Source organism: Macrobrachium rosenbergii, chromosome 42, assembly GCF_040412425.1.
Source record: "Macrobrachium rosenbergii isolate ZJJX-2024 chromosome 42, ASM4041242v1, whole genome shotgun sequence".
NCBI lineage: Eukaryota > Metazoa > Arthropoda > Malacostraca > Decapoda > Palaemonidae > Macrobrachium > Macrobrachium rosenbergii.
Window position 1 is genome coordinate 19,393,623 of NC_089782.1, and position 21,097 is coordinate 19,414,719.

Consider the following 21,097-nt stretch of genomic DNA (forward strand, 5'->3'; position numbering starts at 1 on the left):
CTTCTGCAGCTGCTTTTTTGGTCCCTCCTTTCAGTAGGCTTCATTCACACTGGTGATGTTGATATTCTAGCCAGACTATGATGCTTCAGGCATGTGCCAAGGACAGTTCCTTGCTGCAGTGGACACTTCCATGAATGAGTTGACCATAGCCTTGCATTTTACTGCTCACCTGCTACACCTGCAGTCTTGCAGCTAGAGTGAGATACCCTTTGGCTGTAACATCTTCATACCTGGAGCATCTGAGTACTTGTCTGGTCCCAGGTTCTGCTTAGCTGCTCCTAGCTGCTTGACTGCTTCTGTGTTTTATGCCATTCCTGCTTACGTGTGACCTTGTGCCCTCGATTGCTGTGTTCTCAGCCTCACTTCACCATCATATTTTTGTGAGGCTTTTCCCCTTCTTTTCCCAGCCCGAGAAGAACCCTAAAAGAGTTCAGAGGTCTGGTTAAACAAATCATTTATAACTAACTAACTCTGCTCCCAAGTGTCTTGGGGTGCAGCACATTAAGGAAGTAAGATGGGACTTTCTTCCACCATTGAAGAGTGTCTTAACTAAATATCTAATGTTGAATATGTGACATATAGTGGTCAACTTGCCATCTCCACCTAGACAGGCAATGAAGGCATTTATTAAGTAAAAGACGTATATTTGTGAAATATGCTGATTGTTTTAAAAACTTTCATAGTATGCCAAAGATTTTTTACACTTCTCTGTAACTTACATCACCATTCCCTAAACAAGCATTAAGGATAGTGGAAAAACTGAATCAGGAATGTTTAATGTGATTGTTTTGGCTTTTGTTCTTTCACAGTCAAAGCAGTCTGAGCCTAAAGGGATCCATAATTATAAGGATGGTGATGTACCAAAAGATCAGGACTGGATTGAGGATAATGCTGCATGGTACAAGGGTAAGTGTGCTCTCTTTTTCCTTAAGCAGATTTGTTTGATTTTGCAGATTTAATTAGCTTCCTTGGTATTGATGCATGGATGTGGAGCAGTCATACAAAAGAGCTTAAGAAGTGGGATTTCAGTTTAGCTTTATGGCTAAGCAACATTAAAAATTCATGTACCACTTAACATTTCCATTTAACAGACTTGTTTTTACTTGCCAGTTACATTATGATGACTAAATATTGCTATACTACCATTTTAGATGTGGGAAATTCTTAGGTAAATCCCTAAAATTGAATACTAAATGAAAAGTACTGGCTAGTTTAGGTTAGGAACTACATTACAGCATGTGGAATTGCTGTTAGCCGGAACATATCTAGAAAATATTCAAGTGCAGGCTATGTTGAATCATCCCCGTAGGGGGTTAGCGCTGTCATTGCACCCTACGCGGTGCATTGTAGGCATTATGTAAGGTTCTTTGCAGCATGCCTTCAGCCCCTGGCTGCAACCCCTTTCATCCCTTTTACTGTACCTCCTTCCATATTCTCTTTCTCTTTCTTCATCTTACTTTCCACCCTCTCTTAACAATTGATTCATAGTGCACCTCGCAGCTGCACCCTTCAAACCTTTTACTGTCAGTTTTCATTTTAGCACTGAATGACCTCATAAGGCCCAGTGTTTGGACTTTGGCCTAAATTCTGTATTAACTCAACTATATTGAATCATTTCTAGCTTTGGAATTTGCATTGTCGGGCTGACATGAAGTTCATCCTTCATCAAATAAAATACAAAATAACTTTTTTTACCATTTCCCTCTGGTGTGCCGGGTTTGGAATAGAGGGGGCGGGGAAGGAGAGGGGGTTAGTCAAGAGTAGCTGTTCCCCTCCTCTGATGTTGCAGGTGGGGGGATAAACTTTCTTGCCTGTAGTGGTGGGTGCAGGGAGCAGAGCCATTTTCTTAGCATGCCAGAGGCATGTGCATTTAGACTCTGTCCTTCCCTCCTTAATATATGGAAGAAATTTGTATTTTTTTTTAGGATCCGCACACATTTGGAGAAAAGTGCAGCTAAAAGCCCTTTAATACCTGTTCCCTGTCTTATGGTAGAGTTCCATGTTAGGGAAAACAGCCAGGGGTAGAGACCAATGTTCAACCTCATCCCTGTCTGCATGGGATCATGCACTCATTCAGAGTATGCCCTGCTGTGAGGATATAAAACCGCTCATGGCTAATTCCATAGGCCTTCTACTAGTTCAGTTTTGACTGTTCATAGGTATGCTGATAATGGTTAGCAACAAAAAAAAATTTTTTAAATCTGTGTTATGGTTACAGGAGAAAATCACTACCCCCAGGAAAAAAGTTAAAATATATTTTTGACATAGGATATTTTTTCTTTACGATAGGTTTATTGGAATGTAACCCCATATGAACTCCAGATCTGTAGTTTATTTCTCTTTGTTCTCTGCGTATGTTGTTATTGAAACTTGTTTTAATACTACATAAATTTCTTTTTCCCCCCATTTCTGTTTTCATATAGCACATGTATTCTTGTCTCTCACTTTCTCTAGGATTCAGTGGAGTTATGCATTATTCAAGTGTTAAAGTTTATTTAAGTTTAGTGTTATTGTAGTGTAGTGTATTTGTAAGTGTGTGTACATGTAAATTTTACTGTTTACAAAGGATCTCCATATGTGTCCATCCTACACAGGTCAGTAGTGTTTGCCTTGGCAATCATGCCTTGAATTGAGAGGAGGGTCTGTGGGTGCTGTTCCAAACCTTTAGGGGTTGCTACATTGAATTCTTCACCTTCAAGGTTTGCAACCACATCTCTGTCGGCTTTGGTAAAGAATTGTGTCCTATGCCATGATGCTGTAGTAGCCTTGATATTGCCTCTCATTTCTGTCTTAGCTTCAAGTATGAAGTACAAATGCTCAAGAATTTTTTCTTTTCCTATAGTGCACTTGTCTACTATGGACTCATCTTCCAAGGTTCTGATTCTTGATAATTTTCTTGTGACACTGGGAAGGGATAAATCTGCAGGTTCATCATTTGCTGTTGCTTCCTTGCATTCAGAGTTTGTTCCACTACACACATGTTGACTTCCGCTTTCTGCTTCTTTAGAGGCCCATGCCTCTATCAATGAATCCTGGCTTTTTGGAACACCTGAAGCATCAGGTGTTTTTTGTGCTGGAGTCTGTAATACACAAGAGGATTTTATATAATATTAGATACCCTTATTGAGTCATTGAGTCAAGTTCCCTGTGGGTGGAGTCCAGTTTGAGCAGTGAGTCAGGGCTCTCTAGCATAGGTGTTCATTACACTCTCACAGTATCTTCAGGCCATTCTTTGTTGCCATTGAGACTGAGGCCAATGTTGGTGGGCTTGGTATATACCTGTATACCTCTGTGTAGTGGTCTCTCCCTCTCTGTGTTACAAGGAGAGGACATCAAGGAAAGGCAATTTTTCATCCTTATTCATCTTGAAAGGAAAGGCCTGATAAATCTATGAATACAGGCGTAGATTTTGTAGCTCCTCTTCACCTGATGTGTTGATGGTGTTATCAACATATCTACAGTAGGTGTAGGGGATTGTCTGGCAGGTAGAATAATGTTCTTCAATTATACTTATGTGGAAATTAGTGAAAATGGCTCCTAAGGGGATCCATGGCTTCACCATCATGTTACCTTAACATGTGATCTCATAATCTGAAGGTCATCATTATTGTGCAGATCCTCAAGCAGTTTCTTCTGGGAAGTCCCAGGGATGAACATTTAAGGGTTGTTCTCATTTTGATAAGTTCTGTCAAGGTCATGCAAATGATAACATCTACAGGGTTATAAAAGAAAGTCATCTTGAAGAAACTGAAGTGGTTAACCACAGTAAACTGAATGCCCCTCTTAGAGAAGAAGCTTCACAAGCATAACCAATATTTGCAACAATTGAATATTAAAAGAAACTACAGTCTGTGGGTTTTTAGTGGCATTATATTCAACAGCCTAACCCTGTTGAGAAATGACTGGAGGTCAAAATTTTCATAGATGTCATCCACAACTTGGAGGACTAGAAACTCCCTCAGACCTAAATTTCTGATAGAAGCCTCCAGGAAGCAAGGCAGTTAAGATCTCATTTATGAACAGCAACTTTAGGGAAGAAGCTAAGCTGCCAAGGTGCCAGAAAGGCTCCATCATCTGGAGAGCAGATAAAACATCCACCTTTGTCCTCAAAACTGAAGAGTTCATGAAATTAGATAATGTCATGGCTGATGAAACCAGAAACTCATGAGAACAGATTAAAAAGAACCTAGTGAGGCCATCTGATTTTCATGGTGTTATCATTTCCACCCGATCCAAGGAGACTTTCTTTGGGTGTACATCCACAGAAGTGTTAAATCACAAGCCTGGGAACCTCCCAGATCCTTACTCCTAAGTACCAGATAACAAAGAAGGTGAATGTTATCCTAATGAAAGTGAAGTTCTTCCATGTGTTGAATCCTCAGTCAGTGGGGCACATGTATGGTGTGACTATCCAGTTGGCAGTTGATGTTTGCAAACATTCTGATGAAATGCATCACTGTTATTGGTCTGTATCAGACAGACATTATTTAGAACCTATTCATAAATCTTGGCTAATGTAAATGATGGCTTTGCACTGCAGAATGGTTTTGTATATGGAAATTACATTTTAATCAAGTAGTCTTACTAATTTATGAGCTCTTCTGTTATTTGGAAGCCTCAATGTATATGGGATTCAATGAGGTTTATTTGTTAAAGTACTGTATTTTGAAAAAAGTATATTGCGCTGATTCAAACAACCAGGAAATTTTTTCACTTTTATTGCTGACTGTACCCGCAGCTTGTAAATTTGTAGAGTCAAGTTTGTTTAATAATTACATGCTTTGTATTCCACAGGTTCATCCAGTAAACAAGGTGAAAGTGCTGTAAAAGCTGATGCCTCATCTGGAGAATTATGTATAGCTGTGGTGGGAATTGACACATTTTGTACCAAGAAACAACTGGGGCATTTCCATTCAAGATGTTTTGCACATGCTAAGTGTTTATTACGTAACAAAGACAATCATATTAGATATTCCCCAGATTCATGCTCGGTTTGTTTGGAATACTTGCAACACTGCCACTCCTCTTTAAAGTGCTGTGAACGAATATTTAGAATTTTTAAAACATTCAAGAAAAGATGTGGCTTAAATTTTGACTGGGAGGAGACGTCCTTGAAAGATTGGTTTTTTGATAATTATAGGAAAATTCAAGATGCTAATGATTCAGCCAACAGTTCAGCTGTATCCTTTGAAGAATTCAAAGCTCAAAGGGAACTGAGAAGTGAAAGCTCACAGGAAGCTGATAATGTTTTAGGTGGACACACAATGAAAGATCCTCCTTCAAACATGGTTGCAAAACCAGAGATGGAGTCGGGGAATGAACCTTCATTGAGTGAGCTTGTATCAAGTAAACAGCTGTTAGTAAAGAAAAATTATGAAAGTGGAGAATCATCAAAAGCCATTCATGAATCTTCTGTTGCAGCAGAGAAGAAAGCATCTTCTGCAAATGCAAGACCCTTGGACCTTCATTGTGTCTTGGACAAAAGCCAAACTACGTCAAGCAACAGTCTACCAAATTCTTCTCAGGAAGATTATTTAAAACATGATTCATTTTGTGAATTTTTACAGAAATATTCTAATATAAGTAGAGACATTTCAGAAACAAATGTACATTCTTACCACATAGTTTTTGAAAAGGATAACCCTTTCATTACTGAGGTATGTAAAAAATCAATACGGCTTGAGTGCAGCCCACCCCCAGATTTATTGAAAGGTATCCATGCTCAGTTTACATGTGTTAATGATGGGTCAGAACAAATTATGGGTTTCTTGCATAGAGAACTATTCACTGTATCTGATCTTTCATTTCAGTTTGGAAAGACTACAGGCTATTGCAATCCAAAGCTCCTTGAAAAGTTGAATATCACCTTAGGTTTAGCAAAGTCACACTTCAATGTTTATGCTGCTCTTGTGGCAGTCATGTCAACCGTAAGGGAATATAATGAAGGTAATTCAGGTAGGCAAAGACAAGATGTTTCCAAGTTTCATAAATGTCTGGTAGAATCAATGGCATACCTAGCAAAGGAAATGTTGAACCCACTGAAGTTTTACATCAACATGGCCCTCTTGGACAAACACAAGTTACGCCTATCAGGATTCAATCTCCAAGCCGACAATAATACAATTTGTACATTAGTCAGATATAACATCTTCTCCAAAAGTTTATTTGACGAGCAAGCTTTGAAAACAACATTTGAGTCTTCACAACACCTCTCAAAGTTTGTAAATACAGAGAAGTTTGAGGGAAGGAAAGAGGGTTTGGGTGATGTTAGTGTACAAAGTATAAATTGACTCTTTACATGAGATGAAAGTTTTTAGCTTTGGAATTGGCCCCTCCGTCCTTACCAGTATCATATGAGACACATTTAAAAACTCAAAGGTATCCGGTTTACCAGTAACTCTTGGTGATGCCTCATGATTTTTTATGCAGCCTATGTCCTCATTCTTAAATGTGGGAACTGCACATTACATTAGTCTTTATTTTGTAGTGCTGGAAAAGTTGTGTAATCTGTACAATTAAAGATACACTGTTTAAAACAATACAGATAAGTTAACATTAGCAGAATACCTTTCTCCAGTTAACATTAGCAGAATACCTTTCTCAAGTTTATAAAGGTTTATGGCACGCATGCTTTAGAACATTCACTAACCATTCTATATTGTTCTGCGTTGTGTGGCCTTTTTTTTTGGTGGAGGATGGTCTAATTTTAATAACTTCTAAGATGCTGTCTCATGAGTTGTAAGTTTTGAATATTTTAATAATACTCACACTATGCTGTGTATTTCATTTTAATGTTTAAACTATGATAATGAAACGTGACCTTGCATGCCATTGGGCAAATTAGTACAGTTCTATACTTAACTATGTGTCTCATTGGAGTTACAATTACAAGTGGATACCATTCTTGCTCTAATGGAGATGCAGATGTTTTGGTGTCTCAATCTGAAAACCATGGAAAAGTAAATGTCCAGGGTGTTTCAAGTTCAGTATTCCCATGGAATTAATTAGAATACCTGACAATGATGTTTGAATCTGATGTAGTGTAATCAAGGTTGCAGATGGAAAGTATGCATTCCTGATAGTTTGAATCTGATGTAATGTAATCAAGGTTTTAGATAGAAAGTATGTGTTCCTGATAGAAAATAATGTGGATTAAAAGCGGAACATAATTTTTATTCAGAACCAACTGTGTTTTCAGTGAAAGAAGGGATTTAAATTACATTCCATGCTGATCAGTTTACAGGATGCTGAAAGACACTTAACCTTGGATACTTAACACCTGTTTGCTTTTAAAGGTAAAATAATGAACCTTCCCAATAGGTATTTTGACTATTTTATTGTTTTAAACCACAAGCACTCTCTTGACTACATATTTGTACATGAATATGATTCGGTTCGCATTAAGTACTGTACATGTAGCTCAGATGTGTCTCAAGGCAAAATCCGTGAAATTTAACTCAAGGGCAGAGTACAACTATACTGTTGATCTTAAAAATGTAGATCATCATAAGGTTGACTGGAATTTAAGCTAATGCTTAGTGATTGTGCTCCATAGACTGCTGTATGTAACCCAGGCTTTTCTAAAATTCTGTTCAAAGTTTTTATATTTGTTTAACTAGAGCGGTAAGTTAAGACTCTCTACTCTCCAAGGGCTAGTGATTTCTTTTGTTAATGTGAAATAATCCTGAGTCAGAAGCATAATGAACAAAAAATTACAGTAATACCTCTACTTAGACACTGTAAGCTTTGGCATTTTTTGATGTTATGGTGGTCTTTGTTAAAAATAAGAGGGAAAAATTAGAATTTACATACATCAGTTTGTGCATCTTTATTTCAGTTAAATTTTAAAATACTATAAAAATACAGAAATCAATAAAAAGTGGCAAATAATGTAAAGACAAGTGTTAAACTATGTAAAATAACATACTTGCACAGTAATACTACTAGTGTTTAAAAGCTTAGAAATCTAAAAAATATTCTATAGTACATGAAGTTCAACTGTAGTAGTTCCCACATTTGGCCATGTGGCAGCTCTGGTTCTATCACTGGACAGCAAATTCAGATGTGCAGTTGAGTACATATTTCCACTGGCTTGTTTCTGTTGAATTTATGTCTTAATAATTAGTCCATGGCTCCAGAGAACGTTTTATAGTGCTAGTGCTACTAGGCAGAATGGTGTACCATTAAGGAATAAAGTGGCCATGATAAAATACTATGAAAATTATGAAAAGATTATCATCAACCATTCACAATGAGAGACAGAGCACATCTGTCACCCATCAAGTAGGTACAGCACAGTACAGTACTGTACATACATACCATTTTATGTCATTCTTTATAATTATTTTGTACAAATTTATCAGAAGTAAAATGTTTAACTATCAAACAACTTATTTACCTGTATTAGTACCATTATGGAGTTACTTGTAAGAGTTGATGGGGGTGTCTAGGCCACTTTTTTAAAGGGCTCACTGAAATTAGGTTGTTTTTCAACTTAGTAGCTTGTCTAAAAATGAATTAAATATGTAGTGTGAGGTATTACTGTACTAGTGAAAAAGAATTTGCATAATTCCTTCCAGAACACTACTTTAGTATTTGTGGTAAAAGTCTACTTTGCTAGAGCTCAGGAGTCTCACTTTTGTAGTCACCTTTCCGGTCACCTTTGTGCCATATACAAATGCTTTTGGATATAGCCAGTCTGATGCATTCCAGTGGACAAGTCCTCAAGCTTTTGGTTGCTATTCATAGCATGTGGTGTTTGGGGTTTTTCTACTTCTGTACAACTACAGTACACAGTAAGGTAAAGTTTTGTTCCATTTGACTGATGTATGAAATATGTATGTATGTACAGTATTGTCTTACAATATTAAGTTAGACCTATGAAGCAGGAGAGTAAGATTGAGGTTTTATATTCTTGTCCATTAAATGTTGTGGTTTATTATATATCTTTTCATTTGTTTTATACACTTATGAAGTAATTCAGTTATTATGTGGAGGAAATTGAATGCCTTACTATTGAGAGATGGAATAGTAACGTTAATGAATTCCAAAGCTCTAAATCCTTTAGTTAGATTCATTCCAGTATTAGGTCTTTTTATAATTTATGAAAGGTCAGTATACTTAGGCCATATTGGTTCATAAATTGACATGTTATTTTAATTTCTATCGTATTTGTGAAAAGGTTGATTAGAAGTTAATACATACAAACTAGACAGTAAGAGGTACTTGGGACATGGGAGTTATTTAAGTGATGCAGTGTAGTTTGGTAGACTTTGGTAAATGAAAAATTATAAACATCTGAGTGTGTATAGTATGCCAAATCAATAAATTATGATTGATTTTCTAGGGAAGTGTAGGTGAAAATATGTGTGGTACTGCAGTTTTGTGGTGCACTTGGTTTTCAGGAATTCAAACCTAACTATTGCAAATTGTAACTTAACCTTAGGTCTATATATTTAGAAGTATTATGCAAGGTATGCCAATACATTTTCTTTGGCTCCATTATTTTATTGAGTTCCAGATATCACAACTTTTACATCACCCTAACGAAAAACTGTCAAGATGGGTAATAAGTTACTCATGTTGGTGTTCAGAGCAAATGTTGCAAACATTTCAATGAAAAGTAGGCTAATAACTTAGTAATAACATTTAGTTTTTATGTTTCCATTTCTCTCATCTCTGTGTGAGTGCCAAATACCAATTTGTACTTCACATGCACAATATTGTAACTTGTGCAAATACTGTAGTGTTTTATTGGCTGTTGTAAAAGATTTAAAGAAAGTACAAGTACCTTTCCTAAAAGTGTTTAAACCTTCAGAGGAGAAAGGTTGACACATTTCTGCAGACTTGAGGTAACATGACAGTGTCCTTGCTAGTATTTCCCTTAAAAAGCTCACAGACCGTATTGTTAAGTGTCAGACCCTTTCTAATGCCTCTAAGTGATTTTTGTGTAGTTACAGCTTTCTAAAATTATAACTTGGTTGTCTAGTTAAACTACCTAAAACTGCAGTAATACCTCTTTCCTGGAACAACACTGTGGCAGCTAGAAAAAAATCATCTGTTTGCTACTAAGTTGCATCATCTCCTGACACCATCTTCAGTTACTTGACTAACATTATTGTGTTAAGTACAGGAGTGTTTTTTTAGTGCAGAGTTAATCTTCTTCCTAAAATGAGGATATTACTGATACTTACATGCAGAGCTTGCTTGGAATACTAGGTACCATTTGGTTCCCCCAAACCACATATTGCTGGCCTTGAAGTACGACTTAATCATCTTTTTGTGTAGCTATTTATTATAACTCCAGTTATATAGTTCTGTATTACAAGTGATAGGTTATAAATTTACGTATTTTTTTGTCATTAATCATATTTTTCAGTGGGAAAAAGACACCTGTGAGGTTTTTATTTTCTTAGATGCCATGTTAAGTAGAAATTTCATTGTAAATTACTGAATAACACAGTGATTGGTGGATTTTGTGTTAGAAATGAGGTGCGGCTGCATTAGTGTAATTGAAAAAGATTAAAGCTTCAAAGCAATATGCATATAAAAAATAGGGCAGTGAAGAAAGTGATCTTTGTGATTGTTTAAGTTATTATATCAAGTTGGTTTTGCAGTGCTTGCTCAAATGAAATCAGTGCTGTTTAAAGAAACTGGTGGACAGTTTGTAAAATATTGCTAAAATATAAAACCACCTTTCTTGTTACAGACTTCACTAAAGATAATTAATTAATTTTGGTTGCAGTCTATAGAATGCGTGGACTAGTATTCATTTGTGCACTTGTATGCAGTCATGTTTGCTTAGTTTTGTATTTTAGCTCTCATTGGGAAGTAGCACAATGAGTGCCTCTTTCCCCAGGTCCACACTGTCACATCATATATTCAGTACCGAAATCAATGTTTGTGAACTGCATTGGATGCAGCACCATCAGGAAAGTCTTCAAAATACTGCTGAAAAGAGCAGATTGTCTGTAATCAAGATATATTACCATAATTGATAGGTTCAACACGATTTTATTTTTTGTTCAGCACATACAGGGTACCTAGGAAAACTGCTGAACCTCAAGGCTAGTCACTGTTTTTTCTATCGTGGAAGCCCTAATTGTTTTGATAGGATTTTGTATACTGTACTTTTATTTCATTAGATAAATGTAGTATTATTGTAAGTTCAATAGATGAAATCACTATGAAGCTACTTTCTTGAAACTGTGATATGTTTGGCTGAGAAGAAGAATTTTTTTGCAACTTGTCTAAGGCTGATGATCACTAATTTTTGTTATGTTTGATAATACCTAATGTACAAATATAAACTGTTGTTTATGTAGATTTTTTTTATAAAATAAATGTGAAAGCTACTTGACATAAAATTTTTATTTTACATTTCTCCTGATGCTGAAACTAGTATTAAGGGGGAGTCAAAAGCCAAAGACTGGCATCTAAGATAAAGTTACTTTTGTGTTCCGTATCGTTATCAAAACAGCTGCTAATTCTCGTACTCTCTCTTGCCAAGTAAGACCAAGTTGCCATAGTAGTTCATCCTAATGTTTTAATAGGGTAGACATTAGGCTAGCAACCTCATCACAAAATCAAAGCTTTAGAAAATTGCTTCAGTCCTTTGAGATTGGTGTGACAGACAATGAAGGCTAGAGAGGCAAAAATACTGTTCTGTAATAAAAACTCTCTTCATCCAGATCTCCAGTATGAATACTGTATATCACTCATTTAGAGATTTTTGCTGTGTAAGTTAGTACAGGATATTGAATTTTCATAATTTTATATTTAAGTAGACATGAATTAGCTTTATACCATTTATATAAAAACAAGAATACATGATAGTTGTGAATAAGATTATAGAATTATAGGAATACTATCAATATGTTTTCCAAGTTTTAACAGTAACAAGATTCTTGTTCTGTGTTAGGACTTTGTTGGTTCAAACCCAGAGGGACCCAGACTCCAAGCTATGTCAGGATCACATTCAGCAGAATACATTATAGTTAAAACAACCATAGAGTAATTATTTGAGTGTTTCTGTCCATCATGTTGCTATATGTGTGTTTTTCTATCTTCAAATACATAAGTGTTCCATGTTGATAATGACTCAATTAGGTACATGTAGTTTGACAAAAATATTGCTATATCCATGAATTGCGATATCCATGACATTCTTCAATATAAACTTTTTTTTTATTATTCAAATCTTGTCCTGATACCCTTCTTTAACCAATAATAGATATCTGATTGCCATAGTAATGCTGGTAATTGTGAGGTGATGAAGATGAGTTAACCCTTCCAGGTTCCAATCACATAAGTACATTATTGCTCTCCTAACCCCAGGGTTCCTTCTCTGGCTTATGAGGAAAGCCGTAAAAGAGGGCCATTTAGCCTGACCTGGGCTTCTGAGCTAAGCCTGGGAAGGGAACCATTCTGTGAAATGGTGGGATCCAAGCTTCCGGGCAAAACACCAGAAGACCACTCTGCTAGACCAGGGCCCCAAGGCTGCCTCCAGAATTCCCAGAGGATTGCTTTAATACTAAATTGTTTTACTCTGGCACACAGCCCACTCCCTTTTTCTGTAATTGCTTGTAGGCACTAGAACCATTCAACAGTCTACCTCTAAACCATTTTGGATGGATTTGGCTGTAGGTATTTAGAGTAGGCTCCAATTTCAGCATCAGTTTCTAGGTGATGGACTGTCATGCAAAATGGGTCATGTCTTGAAAGAATCATGAGAAATAGATAATTTTCAAAATCATTATTAGAGGCACTCCTCCAGTGATTTTAGAGGGAGTTTACGGTCCACAGCTCAGCAAACCCCAGGGGAACCTTGAGTCCTCTTTTCTACTGTACTGAATGGGTCTCTTCCTGGACTTAGTTACGGGACCTGGGGACCCAAGTTTGACCAAAAGGCCTTCCCCAGGAGCATCCCTCAGAAACCAGGGGAACCTTGAGGTGTGAGAAAGGAACAGCTCTACTTTTGTGTCTTCTGAATTTTAAGGGGTTAGTCAAGGAGGAAGTCAATGGTTACTAAAAGAGCATCATTATTATACATAGTGTAGATGTTTTCACTTAAAACAAGCAAAAAGCCCATTGACTTCTAGCCAACCTCATCAGAGCAGAATATCCATATATTAAAAACAAGAACAAAAAATTTGTCAATAAAAGCAACATAATGTATTTTTAAAACTGAAAAGTAATATATTGCTCTGTTTAATTCCTGAAGTCAGTAGATGGATTTATGTTTTCAGTTCTTTTACTTTATTTGACCTATTAAACACATTTTGTGTGAAAACCAGCTAAAAGGATGGTAAAGTGTAAATTTTTAGCCTAGGTTTAAACAACTCTGTCTCTTTCTACTAATGAATTAGTAAAATTCTCCCTGTTCTTAGTAGTTAACTTTTGGGAAATCTCTTGTTTGTTTCATCCAAGTTTTAAAAGGCATGCATAACCAAACTTTTCCCTCTACAGTTTACTGACAATTTGTTTTCTATCAGGCAGTGCTAAATGTCTCTTTGCTATGAGATATCCAAAAAACCTGTATATCTCACATCATTCACAGTCATAATCAATTAGCATTTTTATTTATCTTTTTTTAATTTTTTTATTTATTTTGTTTGAAGATGGACTCCAAAGGAGACTAGGCCTTATTTTTGGATGTGAACCCTAGAGAAGTAATTCTTATGTTCTTCTTGATCAGATTTCATTGTATAATTAAACCTTTTAGTTTCCTAAAGTACTCAAAGTTTGGTTGATGCCATTGGCTTATTATAAGAACACTTTACCTGATGATTCCCTATTTTTATAATCATTTAAATTCAGAGCATCATATTGATAAATTTAACTTCTTCCATCTCTTCTTGATGGCACTAAAAGGAGGAGGACTAATTGCTGAAAGTTATGTGGGAGGTTATAAAGGTCACATGAGGGACGAACCCCCAACCCCCATCAGTCAGGTAAAAAGTGAGACCCTAAGTAAGGTTAGTCTAGGAAATGTTGCGTTATGAATGGTTACGGGGCGTCCAGGTAGGACACTGTATCCTAGGTTAGGTTAAGATGTATTCCCGCTGGTTAATCTTAAGGCAGTCTGTGGCAAGCTGCTTCCTGGTCAGCTTTTAGGCGGGTTGGGGAGATTTTAATCGTCGAAATTTTAAAGGGGGATGTTAACTTTTTTCGGATCTTTTTGTTTTTTATGTAGTGTCCCGAAGGTTGTAGCAAAGTACAGCTTGGAGAGTCTGAACGCAAATATAAAGACCGTCTGTTATAGCAAGTAAGTACAAGAACAAAGACCTGCCAATAATTTGAAAAATGTAAAGGCTGTCTGCAAAAATATGCAAAATGTCATCTATAGATAGAAGGATTGAAATCGATACCGTACGCAGGTTAGTCTTACGTTTTGATTTTTCTCCAAGAAATTTAAGGTAAATGTATTTTTACACAAAGTAATTGCCATAACAACGATGCTTAAGTTCTAAAGTACCCTTGAATGAAGATCAACAAAGGTTCTAGCATGTGTACGATAATTAACCAACAAAGATTTAGCATGTGTGCGATAATGACGTTGGAGAACATACTCACAATGGCAACTCTTCTTTGAACATTGAAAACTTTGCTCTTGAAAATTTATATTTGTGGCCTATGCTCTTTATAACTGTATCATCCTGATTATCCAAAGGTCATTTTTATTCTGTCTAAACTTGTCAAATACGACACCTTTAGATACCTGTACGATAATTTCATTCGTTTTCACAACCTATCAACAACTGCAAGTGTTAGTCTGTCATGATCAGCTGTGTTGTGAAGATACCAGAGACTTAGGGGCCTAAATCAGTTTAGGACAATTTATCGACATGGAACTCGATAAATGGCCTATATTCAGCTTGCTGAAGGCAGATTTTGTGGAGAAAATGAAATTAGCATGTGTCTTCGGTAAGCTAACCTCTTCACCCCATGAGAAAACTCTTTCCATTGTAGGCCCGAATCTATAAATCGACTGGAAATTTGTTTTATGTCAATGAATGGAGCTGGTTTTATTCAACAGAAATGCTGCTTTTAATTGGGGGTAATTCAGACTTTAGAACTATGGTGAGAATGACGGCATTTAGGGTTTTGAAATTAGTTTTTTTAAGTTAACCAGACGTTCTCCGAAATTGGTGCCTACGGTAGGCTAATTTAAGACTAAGGCTGGGCCTGGTTTATGGATGTTAGAGAGGTTAAACTGGATAGAAATAATTTTCAGTAATAACATATGAAATATACTTTATATTTTTATTGTTCTTATTGTAGTGACTTTTTATCACCACCATTGTGGAGCAAGCCTCTTTGTGATTTTAAAAAGTGTAGTACAGAAATTAGGGGAAAACAAGAATTGTGGGTTGAGGGCAGCAAATAAGTGTAATTGATTGCTGCACAGGTAAACTGTGATACTTGAAATAAGGATAGGCTTAGTAACCCTAAGTTTTACTTCAGCCCAGCTTAAATTTTTAAATGTGGTACAGTATAAAAGTATACCCAGGTTTAACCAGACCACTGAGCTGATTAACAGTCTCCTAGGGCTGGTCCGAAGGATCAGACATATTTTACATGGCTAAGAACCAATTGGTTACCTAGCAACAGGACCTACCGCTTATTAAACATGAAACATAGTAGCTGATGTGATTTTAACATATTTGACATAGGTTAAGCTAAATTCAATTGGAAACGGTTGGGCCACTGTGGGAAAGTAGGGATTTTGGCTAGCAGAACTGGTGAAGTACATGGATGCAGCTTAAACCAATCTTACCTGACCAACTATAGGACGTACAGCTCTACCTGACAGCCTTTGGAGATGGGGACTGCAAAGACCTGCCCACTTATCTTAGCCTAGGACACACAGATTATAGAGAAACACAGTGATTCATCCTCCCCTAATGTAGGGTATTCTTTTCTTCATGACTGTTGCAAATGCACCCTTGCCTAACCTGACCTACAATGTCATACATTGTAGAGGAACATTATTTGCAGACATAAAGTACTATGTTTACTTGTGTCATATTGGTTTAGTTGTATTCTAAAACTAGATGCTGCAAAAATAGTATGGTGACTCATTTTTTAAAAATTCAAGATTTTTTTCTTCCACTAACAAATCACTGCAGTTACTGTATATACAAACTGGTTGCTCTTTTAGTTTGCTCAGTAGTGTTCCTTGCTTCAGGCTTTGATGGCAGAGGATAAGTTCACACACTTACTGTGGCATTACTGTATTTCCCCAGTTGAATAATAGGCTTTGGATTTCATGTTTTTAGGAAGCCCCCCAGGTTTTCAGCTGTAGTCATGTTTTTTGCATTTTGGTGTGTGTGTGTGTGTGGTGGTGGAGGCTGTTCTCTGATTCATTGTCAGTAACTTTCTATCAGAATCAATTTGGAAATTAATTTATTTAGATGAAAAACTTCATTTTTGGATGTGTTCAGGCTCTGGAAACACTTGGATTAGCCTTTGTTGGAGGTGGTTTTAAACATGAAATAGGCCAGGGTTTTTCTTAGTTAGTTGGGATGTAATTTTTATGACTGACTAGAAAAGATTTTTGTCTGTGGATGTGTTCAGGTTTTAAATGAAAGTACTTAAGTTATATGGTTGTTTTGAATGTGAAGTAGAGCATTTTCAATAGTTTTGATGTGATTTTAACATTTGACAATTATCAAAAGTGAAATTGGTTAATGAGCCCACTACATGCATATTCATTTCCTCGTTGGATGAGTTGGTAGAGTTCTCGGCTAGCACTCTGCTAGGCCCGAGTTCAAGTCTCTGGCCAGCCAGTGAAGAATTAGAGGAATTTATTTCTGGTGATAGAAATTCATTTCTCGGTATACTGTGATTCAGATTCCACAATAAGCTGTAGGTCTTGTTGCTAGGTAACCAATTGGTTCTTAGCCATGTAAAGTAAGTCTAATCCTTCAGGCCAGCCCTAGGAGAGCTGTTAATCAGCTCAGTGGTCTGGTTAAACTAAGGTATACTTAACTTAACCTGCATATTCAAGCCTGACAGTAAGGGGTGTTCACAGTGGAAAACTTTATTTTTAGGGTCACGGTGAGTTTTTTGGGGCACTGTTGCTGAACCCAATGTTTCAGAAGTCTGGTTCGCTACTGGAGCTAAAGCCTCTGGAGTGTGGTGGGATCTTATGCCCTCCATGCCTAACTCCAGCACTGTATAAGCCCTTAGATTGAGATCTTATACGTTCGACTGCTTTTCTCATAGCGTTAGTCTTTGTGGAGCATGTTGGTGAGTTACATGGTCTATTGTATCTTGTCCAATACTTTTGAGGGTTGGGAGTCCCTGTTGTACTTGGTTGCACCTGAGTTTGTGGTGAAGACTCAAACCCATCAGTTGCTAATAAGAGATTCAAGAGCTTTTCAGTTCTTTACTTTGGGACTTTGTCAGCTGTGATCTGGATGAGATGCTTTCTTGCCCAGTGTGAGCTTTGTGGTAGTATCTAAGACAGACTTGAGCTTGTAGGCCAGAGCCTTGTTCCCCCTTTATTAGTACTGCCAGACACCAGGTATCCAAGATCACTTTCTTTCTGGCTTCAGGGAGCAATCAAGAGGGCACACAACAGCTCACAAGAGCTAACAAAGTCAGGGGTGTTGGCCCATCCCTAGCCTTTCAGAAAAACTTTTCAGGTGATGATGGCAGGTGTTTGGTGACGTACCTCATTCTACCTCAGGATGTCACCCATAAACCCTTGGACACCTCCTCAAGACCTATAGTGGCTGCTCAACAGTTATGTAGTCATGCAAGCTACTCTTGAGCAAAAATCACAATAACTAAGGCACTTGGAGGGTATGAGGCTGGGGTTTGAATGGATAAGTGTCTGGCCTCTCTCTCTCTCTCCCCTCTATCTTATTTTCCTTCTGGAAAGCAGCAGTCAGACAAGTACATGCTGGACTAGGCTTTGATACAGGTAAGATACAATCAAGCATCCTATCTAGATCTTCAGTTTATAAGGGGACTCTCTCCTCTCTCCCTTTTTAATAAAAGGGGGAGATAGCACTGGTAGAGCCATCATCTGAACTACTCATTGTTTCTTCAAAAATATAAATAGAGTATTCTTCAGTGTGAGCTGGAAATAGTCATTGAAACGTGGTAACAAGGTGGTTAATCGGAGGTAGGCTTGGGGTAACCCTGCTCATCTATTGTAGGTCAGCATTTTTTATTTATCTATGGATGAATTAAGATGGCCTGTTGACTTAATGACAATTAAGTTAAAGCTTCTCTTACCTTTATTATTGTATGTACAGTATAGTTTTGTTTTTTGGTCAAAATAATTTGAACAAGAAAAGTTAAGAACAATAGTTGAGTAGGACTTAAGCAAGTGTTTGGCCACTTGGCCTCTTTTGAAGTTAGTGTAACCTGTGGTAGCTTAGGTCCTGCAAGGAGTGTGCTGGCTGGTTTCCTTCACATTGTGGAGGCTTGGCAGCAGGAGAGGAAGACAATTACTCCATCTTTGATACCACCAAGTTTTTGGGGGTTCTTTCCCTCTTACTGTCTCCATCTCTCTCTCTTCCCCTTCTTGTTCTCATCTGGCTCGTTCTGAGGTGGGTGCAAACCTGGGTCAGCACACTCTCCAACAGAGCTGACCCAGTGTTTGTGCTGAGCTCTCCCCAGTTGAGACTCTGGGCATATGCTTGCTTATGGTTCCCTCCTGCCTATTCCTGTATCATTGTCAGTTTTGCTGGAGTACTTACAGATGATGTGGCCATCTCCCAGTATTCTGAGTGACCCATGTTTTGATGCATTTATAGACCACTGAGTTCCTGCTGTTACTGTTCCAACTAAGGAGCTCAATATAGTGGTCATCAGATACCCCAGCAGTAACAGACCATACTCCTCTGATGCTGCTGTCTGCCTTGACTACATTTTCTTCTGTAGCAGAGGAGAGTAAGACTTATGGATGGAATAAAGTGAAGAAGCTGTATATTGTTCTTCCTTCCCCTCCTATTCCTCCTCTTGTTCCTCCTCCTTTCTTGCCATCTGTCCCCTCTTGCTCATGTAGGAATGAGTATAAGAGGTCTTGGAACCTATTTCAAAGGAAGTTCTTCCAGACTTCAAGTGACCACGTTCCTTCTTTGAAGGTTGGTGATGGTGTTTGCTCACTGGTGTGTGTGGAACATCTGCTGTAAGTAAAGTTACTATACCAGGTATGTTCCTCCTGTAGTGTTAACCATTGCCTTTTTTGTAGAAGTACCCTTCAGCACAAGCTGAAAACAGTTATTAAACTTGGTAGCAAGGTCGGTTAACTGGAGGTTAAAGGGGTGAGTAGGTGAGTACCCCTCACTCACCCGCTGTACCAAGCACTTATTCTTCAGCCACCACCCTGTGAAGTCATCTTGCTGCATTCTCACTGACTGCTAAGACGAATTTGTATTTTTTGAGTGTTTTGTTAACACAGGATATAGTGTCATTGACAGAGGTTTGAAGGGCATCAATCAGCAAATTTAGTGAATTCATGCCCTCCATTTAGGTGGATCCCCACCATTTAATACTTCATTTTAAGGGGTCAGTCAGCATAGGAGGTTGGAGATGAATACATTTACTCGTACTACATTGACTACAACCGTGTGCTGTACTGTAACCAGTAACAATGGTCATTTTTCATCAGGAAGATGCCACAGCAGCATCAACTATGGCTTCACCCTTAAATTAGAGGAGAGCAAGACACAGGCTAGGGCCAAGAAGAAGCAAAAGTGTTTTCCTGTATCCTCATTCTCCTCTCGAGCTCTTTCTTGCTCGCCTCATATAGGAAGAGGAAGAATAGGCCTCTCACTAGAAGTTATGCAGGTCCTCCTGTGAGCATTCTTCCCGGTCATTGGGAAGCAACTGCATTCAGCTATGCACAGGTAACCTGTCCACTTTTGGCGGGGCTGGCTTGGGTTTCATTGAGTGCACTGAGTACCATGTCCTGATCCGCTCCGTCTTAGATACTAGGAATGATCCCAGCTCTTTCAGATTTGTTTCACCAGAAATACACACAGCTGAGCCGGTGCTGCCTGCTTGCTTGGTGGATGCTAGGTTCTTGGATCGTGAGTGTACAGGCAGTGAGTTTGCAAGTGACTATGTCACTTCCTGCTTGGCTTGAGGCCCACCACCAGCCCTGGAGTTGTGCAAGCGTGACAGCACTCGTATCTGTTTAGTGCACCCTCTTCTAGTTTGGTCATTATTTGACCATAGAGAATCACATGGGCTGGTCGACCTCAGCTCGGAAGTCACCCTGGCTCGGAACTCTGTTCCAAGTACAGGTCTCACAGCTCACAATGTATTGACCAGTACCTTAGTTACTGATCATACAATATGGTCCCAGGTACAGGCACTGGAGCAGACTCTTCATCTATATGATGTAGAGTTGACTTTACCCCATGCTCAATTTTTGTATACCTGTAGTTCCCAGACTGTACCCAGTGTGTGGCCAATTTCTGTACTGTGCGCAAGCATCTCGAGTGTACTGTATTTGCAGTGCTGAATCATTTGCATACAACAGGAAGTTTGTACTGCACTAGGGTTCTGTGTTCCATGACACCCTCAAATGTTAGCCAGTTCATTTGTTGGTACTTGTGTGCTATTGTACTCAACTTGTTTGCAGTGTTGAGCTCAGTTTCAACGGATCATACAGAAGTCTAAGAATTTTGCCCACAATTTCAAGAGATTACATGTTAACCTAAAAATCATTATCAGGTTAATATCAGGGGATTGGTGGACCACAGTTTCAAGGAGTTACATCTACTGCCAGTAAATTTTATGGTATTTGACTCCATTAGGTCCCATCCTTCATCTCCACAGCCCAAGAGAGCATGTCAGGGCAGTTGGATTGTCAGCATAAGGGTCTTATGACATACCACTGACCCTTTGTTGATTGAGCTTTCTTTAGGGTTCACCAAGGAGATGAGGCAGTTGTTCTGATGGCTGTGGTGGGGGCATACATACGATGTTTGGATCAGGTTGAAATTCTGATCTGCAGATCAAAAAATTCCCTGTCATCCAAGTATCAAGCAAACCACTTCCCTACTACTGTGGAGGTTGCCTTAGCAACATCAGTCATGGCTCCTTCAACAATAGCAACATTCCCATGCTA

At 38.1% G+C, this 21,097-nt stretch overlaps 2 protein-coding genes across 2 annotated transcripts in view; both read left to right on the forward strand.

Annotated features, from left to right (window-relative positions):
* Positions 1 to 11,366, forward strand: part of LOC136828025 (uncharacterized) — a 33,286-nt gene extending 21,920 nt beyond the window's left edge. The window contains exons 5-6 of the mRNA XM_067085663.1: positions 810 to 906; positions 4,795 to 11,366. Of these exons, the coding sequence (XP_066941764.1) occupies positions 810 to 906; positions 4,795 to 6,290 (1,593 nt within the window). The 3' untranslated portion in view covers positions 6,291 to 11,366. The remainder of the gene's footprint in view (positions 1 to 809; positions 907 to 4,794) is intronic.
* A 3,386-nt stretch (positions 11,367 to 14,752) lies between these two features.
* The window catches only part of LOC136828026 (RCC1 and BTB domain-containing protein 1-like), a 72,483-nt gene continuing 66,138 nt past the window's right edge, over positions 14,753 to 21,097 (forward strand). The window contains exon 1 of the mRNA XM_067085664.1: positions 14,753 to 14,925. Coding sequence (XP_066941765.1) covers positions 14,847 to 14,925 — 79 coding nt within the window. The 5' untranslated portion in view covers positions 14,753 to 14,846. The remainder of the gene's footprint in view (positions 14,926 to 21,097) is intronic.